Source organism: Ammospiza nelsoni, chromosome 27 (assembly GCF_027579445.1).
Source record: "Ammospiza nelsoni isolate bAmmNel1 chromosome 27, bAmmNel1.pri, whole genome shotgun sequence".
In the NCBI taxonomy this organism is placed as follows: domain Eukaryota; kingdom Metazoa; phylum Chordata; class Aves; order Passeriformes; family Passerellidae; genus Ammospiza; species Ammospiza nelsoni.
In genome coordinates, this window is record NC_080659.1 from 2,896,715 (window position 1) to 2,915,263 (window position 18,549).

Genomic DNA, 18,549 nt, shown 5'->3' on the forward strand with positions numbered 1-18,549 from the left:
TTGAGTGCTGTGTCCAGTTCTGGCCCCTCAGTTTAGGAAGGACGTTGAGATCCTTGAATGTGCCCAAAGAGGCAATGAGGCTGGAGAGGGGCTGGGAACACAAACCCTGTGAGGTTCTGCTGGAGCAGGGATCCTGCACAAGGGGGGAGTTTTCCTCTGCAGCTCCAGGGCTGCTGGAGATGGGCCTGGGCTCCCTCTGGGTATCCAGTGGAAAGGCTGTTCTGGTGTCCCAAACCTCAGATTGTGCCCAGGTAGGAATGCTTGGCTCCTCCCCTGGGCGGAGCATCTCCCCATGGGATGCTGGAATTGGATCAGCCCTGCAGGGACACTCAGTGGCCATGGACAGCAGAGATCTCCTGGAGGGAGGGTTGGCTGTGGGGCAGATAAAGAAAAAACTGCCCCATGGGCAGCAGAGAACTGCCCCAGCTCTGACAGATGGGAATAGAACACACAGCCCCATTTCCGACCTAAAATAGGAACTCACTGGGGAGGAGACAGAGCAGGCAGGGAAAGCTTCCTGAGCAGGAGAAGGGATGGGATCTGATGGATCCTTCAAAGAGCAGCACTTCCCTCTTCCTGAGGTCAGCCCTGGGTCCTGCAGAAGGCTCTGGAGGAGGCTCTGTGGCACAAATCTCTCAATAATGAGGAGGAACAAACAGCTCATCTCCTCGGTGCAGTTAATGAACTGGGCTGGGGAAATCCTTCCCAGCTGTGCAAACAAGCCCAGCTCCCAGCGGGGCTCCTGCATCTGGAGCAGCTGTGCTGAGGCTGCAGGGCATGGATCAATAAAAATGGAATAAAATTTTGGGAAGCTGTAAAGTCACCCCGAGACCTCAATGGATGTCAGATTGGGAGACAACCCTGGCTCAGACCTCTCTCCTCCCCAGGCATGGCCCAGGGCTGGGCTGGCCAGTTGGACATCACCCTTGAGGTGTCATCTGACCCTTACAGGGATTTTTGGCTTTCATAAAGAGCCCCTTCCTCTCTCTGTGCTTCAGCTTCCTCTGCCACAAAATGAGTGATGAAACCTCCCCTGGTGGGAGGCTGGCAGTGCTGACCTTGTGTGGAAGGGATTTGGGAGCTTCATCTCCTCTTCCCACAGTGGCTGTGGGTCATTAGGAGCATTTTAATTTTGTTTATTCAGAGTCAAAGAAGGAAAGGAAAAGGAAAAGGAAAAGGAAAAGGAAAAGGAAAAGAACCATGGAGCAGGGAACAACTTTGGACAAGTTTGGGCTCTCTCTCAAAACTGGGAGATCTGGTTTGTGTCCAGTGCCTAAAGGGGACTGGAAATAAACAGAATTTTAGCAAGGTCTGGAGGGACAGGACACAGGGAATGGCTCCCACTGCCAGAGGGCAGGGATAGATGGGATATTGGGCAGGGATTACTCCCTCTGAGGGAACTTCTCCAGATATTTGGTTCTATTTGCATATGGGGGGGTTAATGTCCCAATTACAGTTTCAGGTAATGAAGTCATTGACCCCCAGTTTTCTCTCCCCAGTTCACTTTTATTTCTATTTCTGGGGCCTGAGGCAGTGAGGTGTCCTTGAATGCCAGGCCTGGAGAGGAATTGTTGTGTCTGCCCAAACTGGGAAAGCAGCAGCTCACACTGTGTGTGGAGTTTGGAGTTATATACTATAGAATTGCAGGATTACAAATAGATTACAAATATAAAAGCTAAAATCCTAAGATGAGGTTGATGTCTTTAATTTTAAGAATAGCTCATTTGCAGACCCTAACCCTCCAATTTTTAGACACCTTCCAAATAGCACACAGGCAAAATTGAATGAAAATCCTCCAGTTTTAATGGGAAACCCTGAGACAGAACAAACTGAAGGACCATTTTCACACATGCAAAATTGAAAGAAAATCCTGCAGTTTTAATCAGAAACCCTGAGACAGGACAAACTGCAGGACCATTTTCACTCATCCCACATGGAGCAATTTGGCACAGCACTTTTGCTGAGCTCCCCCTGCTCAGCAGCTGCTTCTCCAGGGGCTTGCCCAGGCATCCTGCTCCAGAAAATGCCTCCAAGCTGCTGAATTCCCCTCTCGTGTCTCCTCCTGCTCCTCCCTCTCCCAGCTTTGCTCTCTCTTCCCCTCCAGCTGTTCCGGCACAGCTGGGCCCCCTCCCCTCCCCTCCTTTTACTCCTTTGATGTCCTATATTGAGTTTCCCTTTTGCACATTCCCATTGCTCCCATCCAAGGTGCTTCCCCAGCTCTGGCACAGGGATCAGGAGCAGCTCAGGCACCTCTGCCAGGCTCCTGCTGGGTCTCCTGGGATGCTCAGTGAAGGCAGCAAATGCCACAAACCACACCAGGGGTTGAGAAAATCCCGTGGCAACAGGCAGAGAATGCTCTGCTGGAGCCACATCGTGCTCCCAGGTACTTCATCTGGATATTTGGGTGAAAATATAGGAAAATACAGAAATTTCAGATGTAATTTGAAGATCCTTCTCCTTCATCCTCAAGCCACACCAGGGGTTCAGAAAATCCAGGGTATGTGTCCAGTTCAAGGGCCTGGCTCCCTCCTCCAGGGGCATCCTCATGGTTTTCTGCATCCTTTCTTATGGAAATAAATCACACAGATTCCGTTTTCTTCTTGGTGGAAAAAAAAATCCCATTCTTTATTCACAAAAGAATAAATTCTTTACTCTCCCTTTTATACCATTTTACAGATCTCCTGTGTGACTCCAATTGGTCAGTAGCTTTCTTGGCAATTTATTGATTAGGAACAAGTTGTTATTTTGTATTGATTGGTCACTCTAACCTGGTATGTACCTGCAGGAAAAGTTGTTTGTGAGAGCAGGCTTGATTTTGTTAAGATTTTATGAAGCCTTTATGATTTTTCTACTGATTCCAGGAGAGCAGGCTTGATTTGATGAACATTTTATGATATTTCTACTGATTTTAGGAGAAGAGGTTTAATTTTATGAAGATTTTAGGAAGCCTTTATGAAATTTCTACTGATTCCAGAAGAGCAGGTTTGATTTTATGAGCATTTAATAAACATTTTATGATATTTCTACTGATTCCAGGAGAACAGATTTGATTTTATGACAATTTTTATGAAGCCTTTATGATGCTTCTACTGATTTCAGGAGAACAGGTTTGATTTTATGAGGATTTTAGGAAGCCTTTATGTTATTTCTACTGATTCCAGGAGTGTAGGTTTGATTTGATGAACATTTTATGAATATTCAATATTTCTACTGATTCCAGGAGAGCAGGTCTGATTTTATGAGGATTTAATGAACATTTTATGATATTTCTACTGATTCCAGGAGAGCAGATTTGATTTTATGACAATTTTTATGAAGCCTTTATGATGTTTCTACTGATTCCAGGAGAGCAGGCTTCATTTAATGAACATTTTATGATATTTCTACTGATTTTAGGGGAAGAGGTTTAATTTTATGAAGATTTTAGGAAGCCTTTATGAAATTTCTACTGATTCCAGAAGAGCAGGTTTGATTTTATGAGCATTTAATAAACATTTTATGATATTTCTACTGATTCCAGGAGAACAGATTTGATTTTATGACAATTTTTATGAAGCCTTTATGATGCTTCTACTGATTTCAGGAGAACAGGTTTGATTTTATGAGGATTTTAGGAAGCCTTTATGTTATTTCTACTGATTCCAGGAGTGTAGGTTTGATTTGATGAACATTTTATGAATATTCAATATTTCTACTGATTCCAGGAGAGCAGGTCTGATTTTATGAGGATTTAATGAACATTTTATGATATTTCTACTGATTCCAGGAGAGCAGATTTGATTTTATGACAATTTTTATGAAGCCTTTATGATGTTTCTACTGATTCCAGGAGAGCAGGCTTCATTTAATGAACATTTTATGATATTTCTACTGATTTTAGGGGAAGAGGTTTAATTTTATGAAGATTTTAGGAAGCCTTTATGAAATTTCTACTGATTCCAGAAGAGCAGGTTTGATTTTATGAGGATTTAATGAACATTTTATGATATTTCTACTGATTCCAGGAGAACAGATTTGATTTTATGACAATTTTTATGAAGCCTTTTTGATGTTTCTACTGATTCCAGGAGAACAGGTTTGATTTTATGAGGATTTTAGGAAGCCTTTATGATATTTCTACTGATTCCAGGAGTGTAGGTTTGATTTGACGAACATTTTATGAATATTTAATATTTCTACTGATTCCAGGAGAGCAGGTTTGATTTGATGATGATTTTATGAACCTTTATGATTTTTCTATGTGACTGCACCACTTTTGGCCCCGTTTGAAGCTGTGCTCCTTCCCCAGGGGGTGTCAAGGCGTGCTCCCTCAACTGCCTGGCCGAGGGCTTCAACTTCTACACGGAGAGAGCGGCGGCCGTGGTGGATGGAACGCCCTGCAGGCAGGACTCCAACGACATCTGCGTCAACGGGGAGTGCAAGGTGGGATGGGGACAGGGTCTAGCATGGGGGACAGGGACACAACCCCAGGAATGGGGGGGGCAAGGACTGAGCCCAGGGCAGAGGGGACAGGGACAGACCCCAGGACAGGGGGACAAGGATAGACCCTAGGGTGGGGGGACAGGGACAGATCCCCCAGGTAGGGGGGACGGGAACAAAGCCTGGAATAGAGGGACAGGGACAGAGCCCCTAGGACAATGGGGACAATGACAGATCTGAAGTAAGGGGCACAAGGACAGACCCCCGGGATAGGGGACAAGGACAGGGACAGACCCTTGGGAATGGGGGGGCAAGGACAGATATTGGAATATGAATCCCAATATTACCAGTTAGATAGTGCCTGGGCCAGTCTGACCCTCGCTGCTGGGCCAAAGGTGGCAGCTGTGGTGTATCACCCCAGAGATACCTTGGCTTGCTGGAGATTGCAGCTGGGCACTGAACAAGTCCAGGCTTGTTAGGAACTCTGTTTACCTCAGGAGGATTAGCTTCAGGTGATGGTGAAGAGAAAAAGGATGGATTCTGCTGAAGGGTTTAATGTCCAGAGGTTTATTCCATGGTTACAGAGGTCTGAACGTGAGCAACTGCTCCAAGGCCGCATGGTCTGATTCACCTTTTAAGCTCAGGGACAGGGGAAGGGGAGGGGACAGGTGAGCACCAACCAGGTGAGAGGGGCAGGGTCTCAAGGGACAAGGGACACCCAGACAGGCCAATGACCCCCAGGCCTGAGGGGCATCCTTTGAACTTGACCAACCACACGACGCCTTGCTGGAATGTTAGGCCTGATGGACAGGACTCACTCGGCAAGGGGGCGAGGGGGAAGGGAGAGAGGTGGTGTAGGCACACCTGGGGAAGGAAGTTTATGACACACTGCAACAGACAGATATCTGGGATGGGGGGACAGGGACAGATTCCCAGGAATGGGGAACAGGGACAGACTGCCAGGATGGAGGAAAAAGACAGACTCTGGGTTGGGGGGACAGGGACAGACTCCTGGGAATGGGGGACAGGGGAAGAATCCCCAGGGGACAAGGGGACAAGGACAGACCCCAAGGGATGAGGGGACTAGGACAGATATCTGGGCAGGGGGGACAGGGACAAACCTCCAGGATGGGGGACAGGGACAGATATCTGGGAATGGAGGACAGGGACAAACCCCCCCAGAATGGGGGGACAGAGACAGACCCCTGGAATGGGGAGACAAGAACAGACTCTCCCCCCAGGAATGGGAGACAGGGACAGACCCCAGGACTGGAGGGGTGCAAGGACAGATATCTGGGCAGGGGGGACAGGGACAGACCCCTAAGGACCCCCAAGCAGAGGGGACAAGGACAGACCCTCTGGGCAGGAGGGACAGGGACACACCCCCAGGATGGGGGACAGGGACAGACCCAAACCAGGGGGGATACAAGGACAGACCCTCAAGTAGGGGGAACAAGGACAGACCCATGGGCAGGGGGGACAGGGTCAGACTCCTGGGATGGGGGACAAGGATAGACCCCCTGGGTAGAAGGGACAAGAAGAGATCCCCAAGAAGAGGGACAAGCACAGACCTGCAGGGCACAGGGGACAAGGACAGACCCATGAGCAGAAGGGACAAGAACGGATCTCTGGGCAGAGGGGACAGGGACAGAGCCCCAGGCAGGGGACAGAGTAGAGATCCCCAGGAAGAGGGGACAAGAACAGACCTGTGGGCAGAGGGGACAAGGACGGACCCCCAGGGCAGGTGAGCGTTGCCCTCAAACTGCTCACACAGACTGGGATGGGTGGAGGGTTAAGAGAGCTGGGCCTGCTCACCTGGACAGGAGAAGGCTCCAGGGACTCCTCAGAGCCCCTGGCAGGGCCTGAAGGGGCTCCAGGAGAGCTGCAGAGGGACTGGGGACAAGGTCTGCAGGGACAGGACACAGGGAATGGCTCTCACTGCCAGAGGGCAGGGCTGGGTGGGAGATTGGGAATCAGGAATTGTGGAATCCATCCCTGGAATGGATTTCCCAGAGCAGCTGGGGCTGCCCCTGGATCCCTGGCAGTGCCCAAGGCCAGGCTGGGCAGGGCTGGGAGCAGCCTGGGACAGTGGGAGGTGTCCCTGCCATGGCAGGAGTGGGATGAGCTTTGAGGTCCCTTCCACCCAAACCATTCTGTAAGTCCATTATTTCTCTGCCTGGAGCAGGAACATTCCCATCCTCTCTGCACTCCCTGCCTCACAGATGGATCCCTGCAGCCCCAGCCTGTGCAGCCCCAGCCCCTTTGATGTTTCCCTTGCAATGGGATCTGGGGGGAGCTGTAAAAGTTAATTATAAGAAAGCTCTGTGGGAGTGGCCAACATCTCCCAGCAGGCAGACAGACAGACAGGCTGTGTGTCTGTCTGCCTCCCTTCCTGCATCTCTGGGCTCTGTTTGTCTCCATGGGGCAGTGGAACAAAGGGGGATTCTGTGACCATGTTCACAGGAGTCTCAAGTTGAGGGAAGAGATGGGGATCTGACTCCATGTTTCAGAAGGCTTGATTTATTATTTTATTATATATATTATGTTAAAACTATACTAAAATAATAGAAGAAAGGATTTCATCAGAAGGCTGGCTAAGAATAGAATAGGAAGGAATGATAACAAAGGTTTGTGGCTCGAACTCTCTGTCTGATCCAGCTGACTATGACTGGCCATTAATTACAAACATCCCCACGAGACCAATCACAGATGCACCTGTTGCACTCCACAGCAGCAGATAATCAATGTTTGCCTTTTGTTCCTGAGGCCTCTGAGCTTCTCTGGAGGAAAAATCCTAAAAAAAAGATTTTTCATAAAAGATGTCTGCGACACTGAGGGGACAGCAGGGTCTCTCTGGGCTGGCTCATTGCTGCTGTTCCTCCCCACAGCACGTGGGCTGTGACCGGGTGCTGGGCTCCGACTCCAAGGAGGACAAGTGCCGGGTGTGTGGAGGAGATGGCAGCTCCTGCGAGACCATCGAGGGCGTCTTCAACCACTCCCTGCCCGAGGGAGGTAGGGAACAAACGGCCTGCTCACCCTCAATCCCTCCTCCTCCTCCTCACCTGGCCCTGGGGACAGGCAGGGACAAATCCCAGAGCTCAATCCCAAGGGGTGGCACCAGGCAGCAAATCCCTCCTGTCCACCAGCCAAGCCGTGCTGGGAAATAGGGGACACTTTGAGCCAGGTCTCATCAGCTTTTGGAGATTTATTTCACACCCAAGATAGCTCAGCTACTTTATAAGGCATAAAATCAACAGGATTTGTGGTAGTGTTGGAAACAAAAAGTGTTTAGAGGGTGGTGGCTGTTACCTGTTGCCTGAAATATGGGATATCCCTGAAATAGGGGATATCCCTGAAAAATAGCTCAGCTAGCTTAGAAGGTATAAAATACTTCTGTGGTTGTGTTGGAAACTAAAAGTGTTTAGAGGGTGGTGGCTGTTACCTGGTCCCTGAAATGTGGGTCTCCTTGAGTCTCATCAGCTCTTGGAGATCAAGGTAGCTCAGCTACCTTAGAAGGAATAAAACAGGAGGATGGCTTCTGTGGTAGTGTTGGGGGGAAAAAGGTTTTAATTAAAGGCAAAATAACAAAACTCTTTGCAGAGAAAAACCCAGCCAGGTGCAAGAGGGTCTTGCTCTGGTAAAACACCTCGCAAAAGCCATTCGTTTCTTTGTTCTCTTCTTTTTCTAGTAAATTGCCCAGGCAGGACTTTTTGGCTCCTGTCTGATTAGTTATCCTTAAATTTGAGGTGAAGTCCTCCATGTCCTATGAGATGCCTTTTCAATCCAGGAGAGGAACTTTTGGGCTTATTTCCCTTTTAAGGGGACAAAGGATAGTTTTGTCACTCCATCAACAAGGGGCACATTCCTATAGTGCCCCAGCCTCCAGTGGTGCCCAAATCTCTGACACAGAGCTCCAAGCCCCTTCCCTGCTCCCCAGGGCTGATCCCAGCTCCACAGCACATTCCCAGTCCCACCACAAGAGCCCCCAGTACAAACCCGCTCCATTTCGGTGCCCAAAATGCTTTTTCCATCATTTCCCCATGGAAAAGGGGGTTGGCTCACGCTCCCATCCAGCCCAGGGCAGCTCTGGCTCTGGGACTGGAGGCTGAAAATGCTGCTCATCTGCTTGTCCCACAGGTTATGAGGAGGTGATCCAGATCCCCAAGGGCTCCGTGCACATCGACATCCGGGAGCTGAACCTCTCCATCAACTACCTGGGTGAGCTGGGGCTGCTGAAATCCCACCCAGGCCCTGCCATGTCCCTGGGATTAGCAGGGAAATGCAGGGAGAACTTCCCACTCCATCTGGGAATGGGGATTTGGGGGTGCCAGGCTGGGATTTGGGGCAGGGGAGGGCAGCAGGGCAGTGTGTTCCCCAGTGTCCCTGTCTTGTGTTAGCATCACAACCTTGAGCAAACCCCACATCCCTCAGCTCATGGCATCCTGGGAATTAAAAACACATTTTCCTCGGGCTCGGTTTTCCAGCCTTGCTCAGCCCTGCTTTCACCACGAGGGTTTTTCTTTCCTCTTTTTTCCTCCCTGTCCCCTGAGCAATGCAGAGCAGGGCAGGCTGCTCTCCCTGGATGCTGCCGGGTACCAGCAGGATTCTCCTGGCAATGGAGGTGCCTCCATCCCTCCCTGCCCGGTGTGTGGGGACTCCTTTCTGCATTTCTGCGCTCTCAGGACAGTGTTTGACACTCGGGCATCCCTGATGGAGGGAGCATCCTCCACTCCCGCAGCATCCCCCGCGTCCCGAGCAGGGCAGCGGTGCCCGGAGCTCGGTGGAGGTTTAGGAGGGAAGGCAGGAGCAGGAGCGAACGCTCCGATCCCCCTCTAGCGACTCTGCCGGGCAACCACAGCCCTGCTCCGGGCCCCAGCAGCTCCAGCACCGGCTGGAGTCTGTACAAATCACAAACGGGATGGGACTGCTGGGGACGTGCCTTGAGCTGTTTTGTTTTTTAGCATCAGTCTCATTACGTGGTGATGACAACCACCAGCTCACATCCCAAGAACTTAGTGTTACAACTCACTTTAAAAGTTTTTTGACCAATCACACAAAGCAAAAGCACATTGACTGTATTTATATCTGTATAGTATATATTCTATATTGACAGTAGTTCTATCCAACCACTATAAGCACATGTACCTTTGGTTAAAACAATGCTTGCTTATTTCAAATACAACACCTGCTTCTGAGCCTTAAATCACAATGCACAGAGCTCCATTATTAAGCTTAGAACTTCTTAATATCTGGCTAGATAAACTTTTCTGTAGCTTAGGGAGTTATTCTAGACAAGCGTTAATACACAGACCATTGTTCTATTCATCCTTGCTTATCTACTTTTTAAGTAATTTTTCTGCTGACCTATCTCATGGCTGCTGTGTGACGGTGTTCAATGAGGGAAGAGACAAGGATCTGACTACCTGTTTCAGAAGGCTTGATTTATTATTTTATGATATATATTACATTAAAACTATACTGAAAGAATAGAAGGAAAAGGTTTCACCAGAAGGCTGGCTAAGCTAAGAATAGAAAGGAATGATAACAAAGGCTCTGTCTCGCACTCTCTGTCTGAGCCAGATGGGCTATGATTGGCCATTAATTAGAAACAACCACGAGACCAATCCCAGATGCACCTGTTGCATTCCACAGCAGCAGATAATCAATGTTTACATTTTGTTCCTGAGGCCTCTCAGCTTCTCAGGAGGAAAAAATCCTAAGGAAAGGATTTTTCATGAAAAGATGTCTGCAAGACTACTGCTTAGCTCTAATCACAGTTCTGCTGTCTCTGAGGCCTGCCTTTTGCAGCTTTCCCAAAACCCTCTGGTTTTGTGGATTCCCAGTTGGGTTTGAGCCTGGCTTGGTGGCCAGGGAGGTTCTGGGCAGGCACTGTGGGTACCTCGGTGCCCCTGTGCCCTCCCTGGTGCCCTTTAGCAATGCTCTGAGCCCTGCAGGTGGGCAGCACCTGGCTGAGGTTGGCCCAGGTGCCCCCAGCTCTGTGCTGAGCCCCCTCCCCTGTGCTGGCAGCGCTGCGAGGGGACAGTGGGGAATATTTCATCAACGGGAAGCTCTCCATCGATCCCCCCCGGCGCTTCGACATCGCCGGCACCACCTTCCACTACAGGAGGTCCCCTGAGGAGCCCGAGTCGCTGGAGGCCTTGGGACCCACCAACATCACCCTCTTTGTCATGGTTGGTACCTTCATACCTCTCCTGGTGTCCTAAGTTGGGCTGGAAGGATCAATGTGATGGTGTTCACAGGGGTCTGAGGATGAGGGAAGAGACAAGGATCTGACTCTATGTTTCAGGAGTTGTATTATTTTTATTAATTTTTAATTATTTTTATTATTCTTCTTATATTTATTATTTTATTATATATATTACATTAAAACTACAGTAAAATAATAGAAGAAAGGATTTCATTAGAAGACTAGCTAAGAATAGAAAAAGAAATAATGCCAACAAAGGCTTCTGTCTTGGACAGACAGTCTGAGCCAGCTGACTGTGATTGGCCATTAATTAGAAACAACCATATGAGACCAATCACAGATGCACCTGGAATTTTTCTTCACTCAGGGTCACCAAATGTGGAATTTTTCTCCACTCGGGGTCACCAATTGTGATGGTGTTCACAGGGGTCTCAGGTTGAGGGAAGAGATGAGGATCTGACTCCATGTTTCAGAAGGCTGATTTATTATTTTATGATATATATTATATTAAAAGAAAATGAAATATTAAAACTACACTAAAAGAATAGAAGAAAGTATTTCATCAGAAGGCTAGCAAGGAATAGAAAGGAATGGAATGATAATAAAATTTTGTGACTGAACAGAGAGTCCAAGACAGCTGACTGTGGTTGGCCATTAATTAGAAACAACCACATGAGACCAATCCCAGATGCACCTGTTGCATTCCACAGCAGCAGATAATCATTGTTTACATTTTGTTCCTGAGGCCTCTCAGCTTCTCAGGAGGAAAAATCCTAAGGAAAGGATTTTTCATAAAAGATGTCTGTGACAGATCTTGCTGTGGCTGCCTGGGGGTTGGAGCTGGTCAGCCCCCGGTGTGGCTGTTGGGGGTAAAGGGAAACAGGGAGCAGGGGTAAATTGGGCTAAATTGACACAGTAAATCACAAAATTAATTAGAAAAGCCCTGTGAGACCAAACTGTGACCTGACACTGCCTAGTCAGCCAGATTGTGTCACTGAGTGCCACATCCAGCCTTGAAAGAGTCACCCCAGGTGGGACAGGAGCCCACCGTCCCTGCATTAGGGCCCCAGTGTTTTATCCACTGGGCACTCCCAGATCTCCCTCCCTGATTCTCAGCTCTGCTGCCCTAATCTGTCAGGTTTTGGGATGATTCCACCCTTGAGTGCCTGGCAGCTCATTCCCTGATCGAGCACCTCTGTCACCACTGGTGGCTGCCCTGCCAGCCCTGGGAGGGGCAGGAAGGGGACAGAGGAATATTCCAGGCTGTTGGAGAGGCTGTGAGATGCCAGCTGGGTGGTCACTGTGGTGGCACTGATGTTCTGGGGGTGCCTTTCCTGCAGGTGCTGGTGCGGACAGAGCCGCAGGGCATCCGATACAAGTTCAACGCTCCTGTGGGCAGGGACGGCTCCAGCCTCTACTCCTGGCACTACACCCCATGGACCAAGTGCTCCGTGCTGTGTGCAGGGGGTGAGCTCTGCTGCTGGGCTGCTTTGGGGGGACATGTGGGACCCGCCCTGTGCTGTGGCTGGGCCTCTGCTTGGCTCTGAGGAGCTCTGGGATCTTTACACAGCCCCACCCCACACTCAGCCATAGGAGAGTTGTGTCAGGGCAAAGAACTTGGGTGCCATCTTCAGCTGGGCCACAGGTATGAGTAGATTAACCCTAAAGATCAAAATTTTCCTGTCCCTGCCATGGCAGGGACACTTCCCACTGTCCCAGGTGCTCCCAGCCCTGCCCAGCCTGGCCTTGGGCACTGCCAGGGATCCAGGGGCAGCCCCAGCTGCTCTGGGAAATCCATTCCAGGGATGGATTCCACAATTCCTGATTCCCAATCTCCCATCCAGCCCTGCCCTGTGGCAGTGGGAGCCATTCCCTGTGTCCTGGGCACCCTCCTAGGGAACAATTCCTGCCCAATATCCCACTCTCACTTTTATAAATGTTGGTCTATTATCATATTGCAGTTAATTGTCCAATTACAGCTCCAGCCCATGAAGTTCCATCCTTGTTTTTCTCTCTCCAGCCCACGTTGCTTGTGCTCTTGGGCCTGAGATTTGGGTCATTTGTCCTTGGTCCCCAGCTGGAGCAGGAATTGTTTTGTCTCCCTGCTCTGTGCACAGAGCTCACCATCCCCTGATGTGAAGCCCAGACTCACCCACTAAAGCAGCACAGAATCTGAAAAATAGAAAAGCTCAAACCTGAGGCATCACAGACTCAGCCTCCTCCTCCCTTTTCCCCTTCCCTCTTTGCCCTGGGCAGGCAGCCAGACCCAGTCTGTGGTGTGCAGGAAGCTCTCTGATGGCTCAACTGTCCCCAACCACTTCTGCAGCGCTGACACCAAAGTGCCCGAGCGACAGAGGAGCTGCAACACCGAGCCCTGTCCCCCTGCGTGAGTAACAACACGGGAAATTAATTATTATCATTATCATTATCATTATCATTATCAGTATTATCTTCTTGTTGTTGTTTTCTTTTTTCTGATAAACTTTAATAGAAAGTTTATGTCGTATGGATTTGTATGTAAACTTTGAGATAAGAAATGTTCATTTAGGAGATCAACGTTTCTTTGGAGAAATAGAACTATGAAAGATAGACCCACGGAGAGGAATTTTAGATAATAATAGCTCTGGATAATTTTAGATATTAATATTAGTATTATTAAACAATTTTAGAAAATAATAATAGTATTATTATTAGATAATAATATTTTATATCTTTATTATCTAATATTATTAATAATTATACAATTATACTAATATTATACTAATAATTATAATAATAATATTATCCTAATTATATATACATATGATAATATTATACTGGAATTATTATCTAATATTATTATATAATAATATTAGTATATTAATATATTTATTATTAATGATATTAAATACATTTTAGATAATAATAGCTTTAAAGCATTTACAACATAATGTATCAAAAACTGATAAGCCCAGAAAAGCTTATAACACATTATAATTAAGAAATGGTTAATTTCTAATTAAAATAGCATAAATTATAACGACTATATTGTCTCACCCTTTGCATGAGACTAAAAATAGAAAAAAAATTACAATTAATTTAATTTTAAATTAATTTTTTCATTTAAAATTTAAATTAAATTTGAACATTTAGTTTTTGAAATTAAATTTATACCTTTAGTTTTTAAAATTAAATTTATACATTATCTTTTTAAATTCAATTTTTAAATTTAAATTTTAGAATTAAATTTTTAAAATAAATTTTTTAGAACACCTTTCAGTTACCCCATCTCTAAGTCAAAAAAGGACTTAATCCAAAATACCTGGAGCTCAGGCAGGGAGCCAGGGAGGAAGACCAGGGTAGCAGAGAGTGAAATTCCCAAGTCACAACCCCCACTGGTGACACTGCAGCTCTGCTGGGGAATGGGATGGGCGTTTCTCCTCTGTGTCCCAGATATTCAGTGAGGATTTGTGCCAGCCCCTGCCTGGCTCCTCTCCTGAAGGGGAAGGGGAGATGTGCAGGGACTCAGGGCTACAGCCAGAGCTGCCTGGGAGGCTGTGGCTGCAGAAGGGCCAGGGCTGTGTGCAGGGCAGTGGGGCCCAGCCCGGCCCGGCCCAGCTCTGCTGTTCCCCATCCCCAGCTGGGCCATTGGGAACTGGTCCGAGTGCAGCCGCAGCTGCAACGAGGGCGTCCGGACCCGCAGCGTGTTCTGCAAGAGGAAGATCTCTGCCAGCGAGGAGAAAACTCTGGATGATGCCTCCTGCCCCCAGCCACGGCCCAAGATGCTGGAGCCCTGCAACAACCAAACGTGTCCTCCCGAGTGGGTGGCCCTGGACTGGTCAGAGGCGAGTGCCCAAAGGAGGGACACGGAGCTGGGGAAGGGCTGAGGAGCAGCTGAGGGCACTTGGCTCATTCAGCTGCAGCCCAGGAGACTGAGGGGAGGCTCCTCGGGGGCTGCAGCTCCTCCCCAGGGCAGGCACAGGGGCAGGGGCTGAGCTCTGCTCTGGCACAGGGACAGGAGCCCAGCAAGGGCTGAAGCTGTGCCAGGCCTTGGCATGGAGCTCAGGGCAAGGTTCTGCCCCCCCGAGGCTGCTGGGCACTGCCCAGGCTGCCCAGGGAATGGTGCCAAGGCTGCCAGAGCTGCAGGAGCTCCCAGGGCTGCTCAGGGTGGGGGTGTTGGGGTGGCTGTGCAGGGACAGGGGCTGGGATCAATGATCCCTGAGGGTCCCTTCCCACTGAGCACATTCCAGGATTCCGTGGTCTGTCCAGTCTCTGAGCCTGTGTGGAGCTGGCTGTGCTGGCAGTGCAGGCAGTGGGGTCGTGTCTGTCACTCCTGGTGTCACCTGAACTCTCAGTGGCTGCTGCTGCCCAGGGTGACAGAGCTGGACAGGGCTCTGAGCAGCCTGGGGCTGGTGGATGGTGGAACAAGATGGTCCCTAAGGTCTCTCCTACCCAAACCAGCACTCCCAGGGTGCTCAGGGTGGAGTTTGGGTGGCTGTGCAGGGACAGGGCTGGGCTGATCCTCCCTGAGGGATCCAGCTCAGGATGTTCTGATTCTGTGATTGACACCATCTCTCCCCTCTCTGAGGGCGCTGCTGCAGGAGCACAGTGCCAATCACTGTGATGTCCACAGAGTGTGACAATGTGGCATCTCAGGAGCCAGGAGAGGTGGGAGCAGCAGTGGGGAGGAACCAGAGCTGCCTCTGTGCCCTCGCTGACCGTGTCCCCTGTCCCTGCAGTGCACCCCGAGCTGCGGGCCCGGCTTCCGCCACCGCATCGTGCTGTGCAAGAGCGGCGACCACAGCGTCACCCTGCCCACCTCCCAGTGCCATGAGGCCACCAAGCCCCCCACCAGCATGAGGTGCAACCTGCGGCGCTGCCCCCCGCCCCGCTGGGTCACCGGCGAGTGGGGAGAGGTAGGGACAGCCCTCCCCATGGGGGGATGGCAGGAGGAGCCTCCCCAGCCCTTCAGATCCTGACCATAACTATCCAGGGACCCATGGCAGTGTTTTTCCCCCCTTTTTGGCTCATTTGTGGTGACCCTGGGGGTGTTCCAGGCCTGGCAGGACCCCACAGAAGTCACTGAGGGGTCCCCATGAGTGGCTGGGGGTCAGCAGGGGTGGGCTGATCCCCCCAGAGCCCAGTGGGGTCACCCTGGCAGTGATCTCTGTATCAAATTCAGGGAGCCCTCAATGTAGGGAATGATTGGCATTTGATTCTATGATTCAGAAAAAAATGTTTTATTAAAATTATACTATATTCCAGTAATACTATATCAAAACTATACAATTGTTTTATTAAAACTATACTATATATATATATACACTATATATAGTATATATATAGTATATATATACTTACTTGTATATTAAAACTATACCATTGTTTTATTAAACTATATTATATTACAGTAATACTATATTAAATCTATACAATTGTTTTATTAAAACTAGACTATATTACAGTAATACTATACTAAAACTATACCATTTTTTTATTAAAACTAGACTATATTACAGTAATACTATATTAAAACTATACTAAAGAGATAATATACTAAAGAAAAACCCATGACTGTCTGAGACAGCCAGGACACAGCTTTGAACGATTGGCTAATCACTCAAAACAACTTTCACTGCTGTCCAATTAACTGAATCACATTTGGTAGACAATCTCCATAACACGTTCCACATGTGCAAAAACGGGAGCAGCAAGTGGAGATAAGAATTGTTTTCTCTTCTCTGAGGTTTCTCACTGTGTTTCCCAGGATAAATCCTTGGGAAATTGTTCCTGCTGCTCCCTGAAGGGAGCTGAGGTGACACTCCCTGCCCTGAACACCCCTCGAGCTGCAGGGTGATGTGGGGATGCAGGAGGTTTGGGAAAGGCCAGGGATTTAGGGCTGGATGTGGGATCCTCCCCGAGCCCTGCAGAATCAAACCAAGCATTTTTGGGACGCAGGGCCACATCACTCACCCATGCCAGGAAGGGAAGGAACAACCCCCTCCAGCACCCTTTGCAGCCCCTAACCCCCACATGTGCCTGCTCCTGTCACCTTGCTGGTGGCCCTGGCAGCTCCCTTGTGCTGTCCCCACAGTGCTCTGCCCAGTGTGGCCTGGGCCAGCAGAGGAGATCCGTCCAGTGCCTGGCGCACACCGGGCAGCCGTCCATGGAGTGCGTGGAGGCCCTGCAGCCCCCCGGCATGCAGCAGTGCGAGACCAAGTGCGAGTCAGGGCCCACGGACAACCCTGAAGGTGAGGGGGCTCTGGGGAGGCGCACATGTCCCGCTGGAGACAGGGACATTGGAGCCAGCACAGCACCAGCTGGGCTCTGGGGTGGGGAGATCACATCCCTGGAAGTGTCCAAGACCAGGCTGGATGGGGTATGGAGCATCCTGGAGCACATTAAAACTATACTAAAAGAATAGAAGAAAGGATTTCTTCAGAAGGCTAGCTAAGAATAGAATATAGAATAGAAAAGAATGATAACAAAGGTTTGTATCTCGGACTCTCTGTCCGAGCTAGCTAGGCTGTGATTGGCCATTAACTGGAAACATCTAACATGGGCCAATCAAAGATGCACAGCAGCAGATAATCAATGTTTACATTTTCTTCCTGAGGCCTCTCAGCTTCTCAGGAGGAAAAATAGTAAAAAAAAGATTTTTCATAAAAGATTTCTACGACACTTTGGCACAAACACAGGCACAGCAAATGAGATAGAATCATTTTTCCTTTCTCTGAGTTTCGGAGAACGTGAAACCCAGTAATATTCTTGTGAAGGACTGTGCCTTGCTTTTCTCTGTGACGAATAATGTGGCTACATGGCTGTGACCCTGTTCCCCATTCTGTGTCCCTGCAGAGTGCAAGGATGTGAACAAGGTGGCCTACTGCCCGCTGGTCCTCAAGTTCAAGTTCTGCAGCCGGACCTACTTCCGACAGATGTGCTGTAAAACCTGCCAGGGCCACTAGGACACAGCGGGACACAGCGGGACCCCCGTGGCAAAAACTGGAAGGCCAAAGCTTCACTGGAGGGCCCTGCCCTGCCCGGGAACCTCCCCTGGCTCCCGCACAGACTCCGGTCACGCTCCCACGGGCGTCACCCAACCCCGTCCCCCACAGACCCCCTTGGCCCCCCGAGCTTGGCAGAGGCAGGATCCCAGTTCAACCACTGCAGCCCCAGCTGGATGAGCGCTGGGAGAGGGGGGAGCTGGGCAGAGCAGGGACTTTACTTGAAATTCTGATGTTGTTATTTATTCGTAGCGGAGCCAGGTCCCGCTGGGGGAGGCGGCACCGCTCGCCCCGCTCCTGCCTCATCCTGCTCCGTGTCCCCAGGGCACCATCACGGGGCTGGGGCACTCCAGGGGCTGCTGCCCTTCCCTCGGGACCCCAGGGGAGCCAGGGAGGAGGGTTCAGGTGCCTGGGGTGGCCAGCGTGGCTTGTGGCTCCTGGGTGATGGGTGGAGAGGAGCTGCTGTGGGGAGTGGGGCTGGAGCAGGGATTTTGTCCCTTGGTTTGCACCCTGTCGCCTCAGGACTGGGATCAGGCCACCCCATGAGCTGAGGGGGCTCTCCAAACTCCCATAGCCACCAGCTTGGATTGGGCTGTTCCCCTGTTTGCCCTTGTCACTTTTAGGACCAGATTTTGGCCCTGAGCTGGGGGCAGAGGCGTGCTGGGGGCTGTATGGGCATCCAGGCTGTGCCAGGCTCAGGGAGAGCAGCACAGGAGGGTGCAGGACAAGAATGGGCCTGGCACAGTGTCCCCAGGGCCTGGCACAGTGTCCCCAGGGCCTGGCACCCCAGAGACAGCCTCAGCCTCACTTCCAAAGGTGCTTGACTTCCAAAGGTGCTTTGCCTCCAAAAGGTGCTTTGCCTCCAAAGGCAGGTGGTGCCAGTCCCAGTGGTGCCACTCGAGGTGCCAGTCCCAGTGCCACCCACCCCTCTGCCCACAG

The 18,549-nt window shown here is 49.8% G+C and overlaps 1 protein-coding gene across 1 annotated transcript in view; it reads left to right on the top strand.

Annotated features, from left to right (window-relative positions):
• Window positions 1-18,272, top strand: part of ADAMTS10 (ADAM metallopeptidase with thrombospondin type 1 motif 10) — a 73,060-nt gene extending 54,788 nt beyond the window's left edge. The window contains exons 16-25 of the mRNA XM_059489659.1: window positions 4,289-4,422; window positions 7,308-7,431; window positions 8,557-8,637; window positions 10,447-10,610; window positions 11,968-12,094; window positions 12,884-13,013; window positions 14,247-14,451; window positions 15,346-15,522; window positions 16,701-16,857; window positions 17,462-18,272. Of these exons, the coding sequence (XP_059345642.1) occupies window positions 4,289-4,422; window positions 7,308-7,431; window positions 8,557-8,637; window positions 10,447-10,610; window positions 11,968-12,094; window positions 12,884-13,013; window positions 14,247-14,451; window positions 15,346-15,522; window positions 16,701-16,857; window positions 17,462-17,571 (1,409 nt within the window). The 3' untranslated portion in view covers window positions 17,572-18,272. The remainder of the gene's footprint in view (window positions 1-4,288; window positions 4,423-7,307; window positions 7,432-8,556; window positions 8,638-10,446; window positions 10,611-11,967; window positions 12,095-12,883; window positions 13,014-14,246; window positions 14,452-15,345; window positions 15,523-16,700; window positions 16,858-17,461) is intronic.
• Window positions 18,273-18,549: the final 277 nt, after the last annotated feature.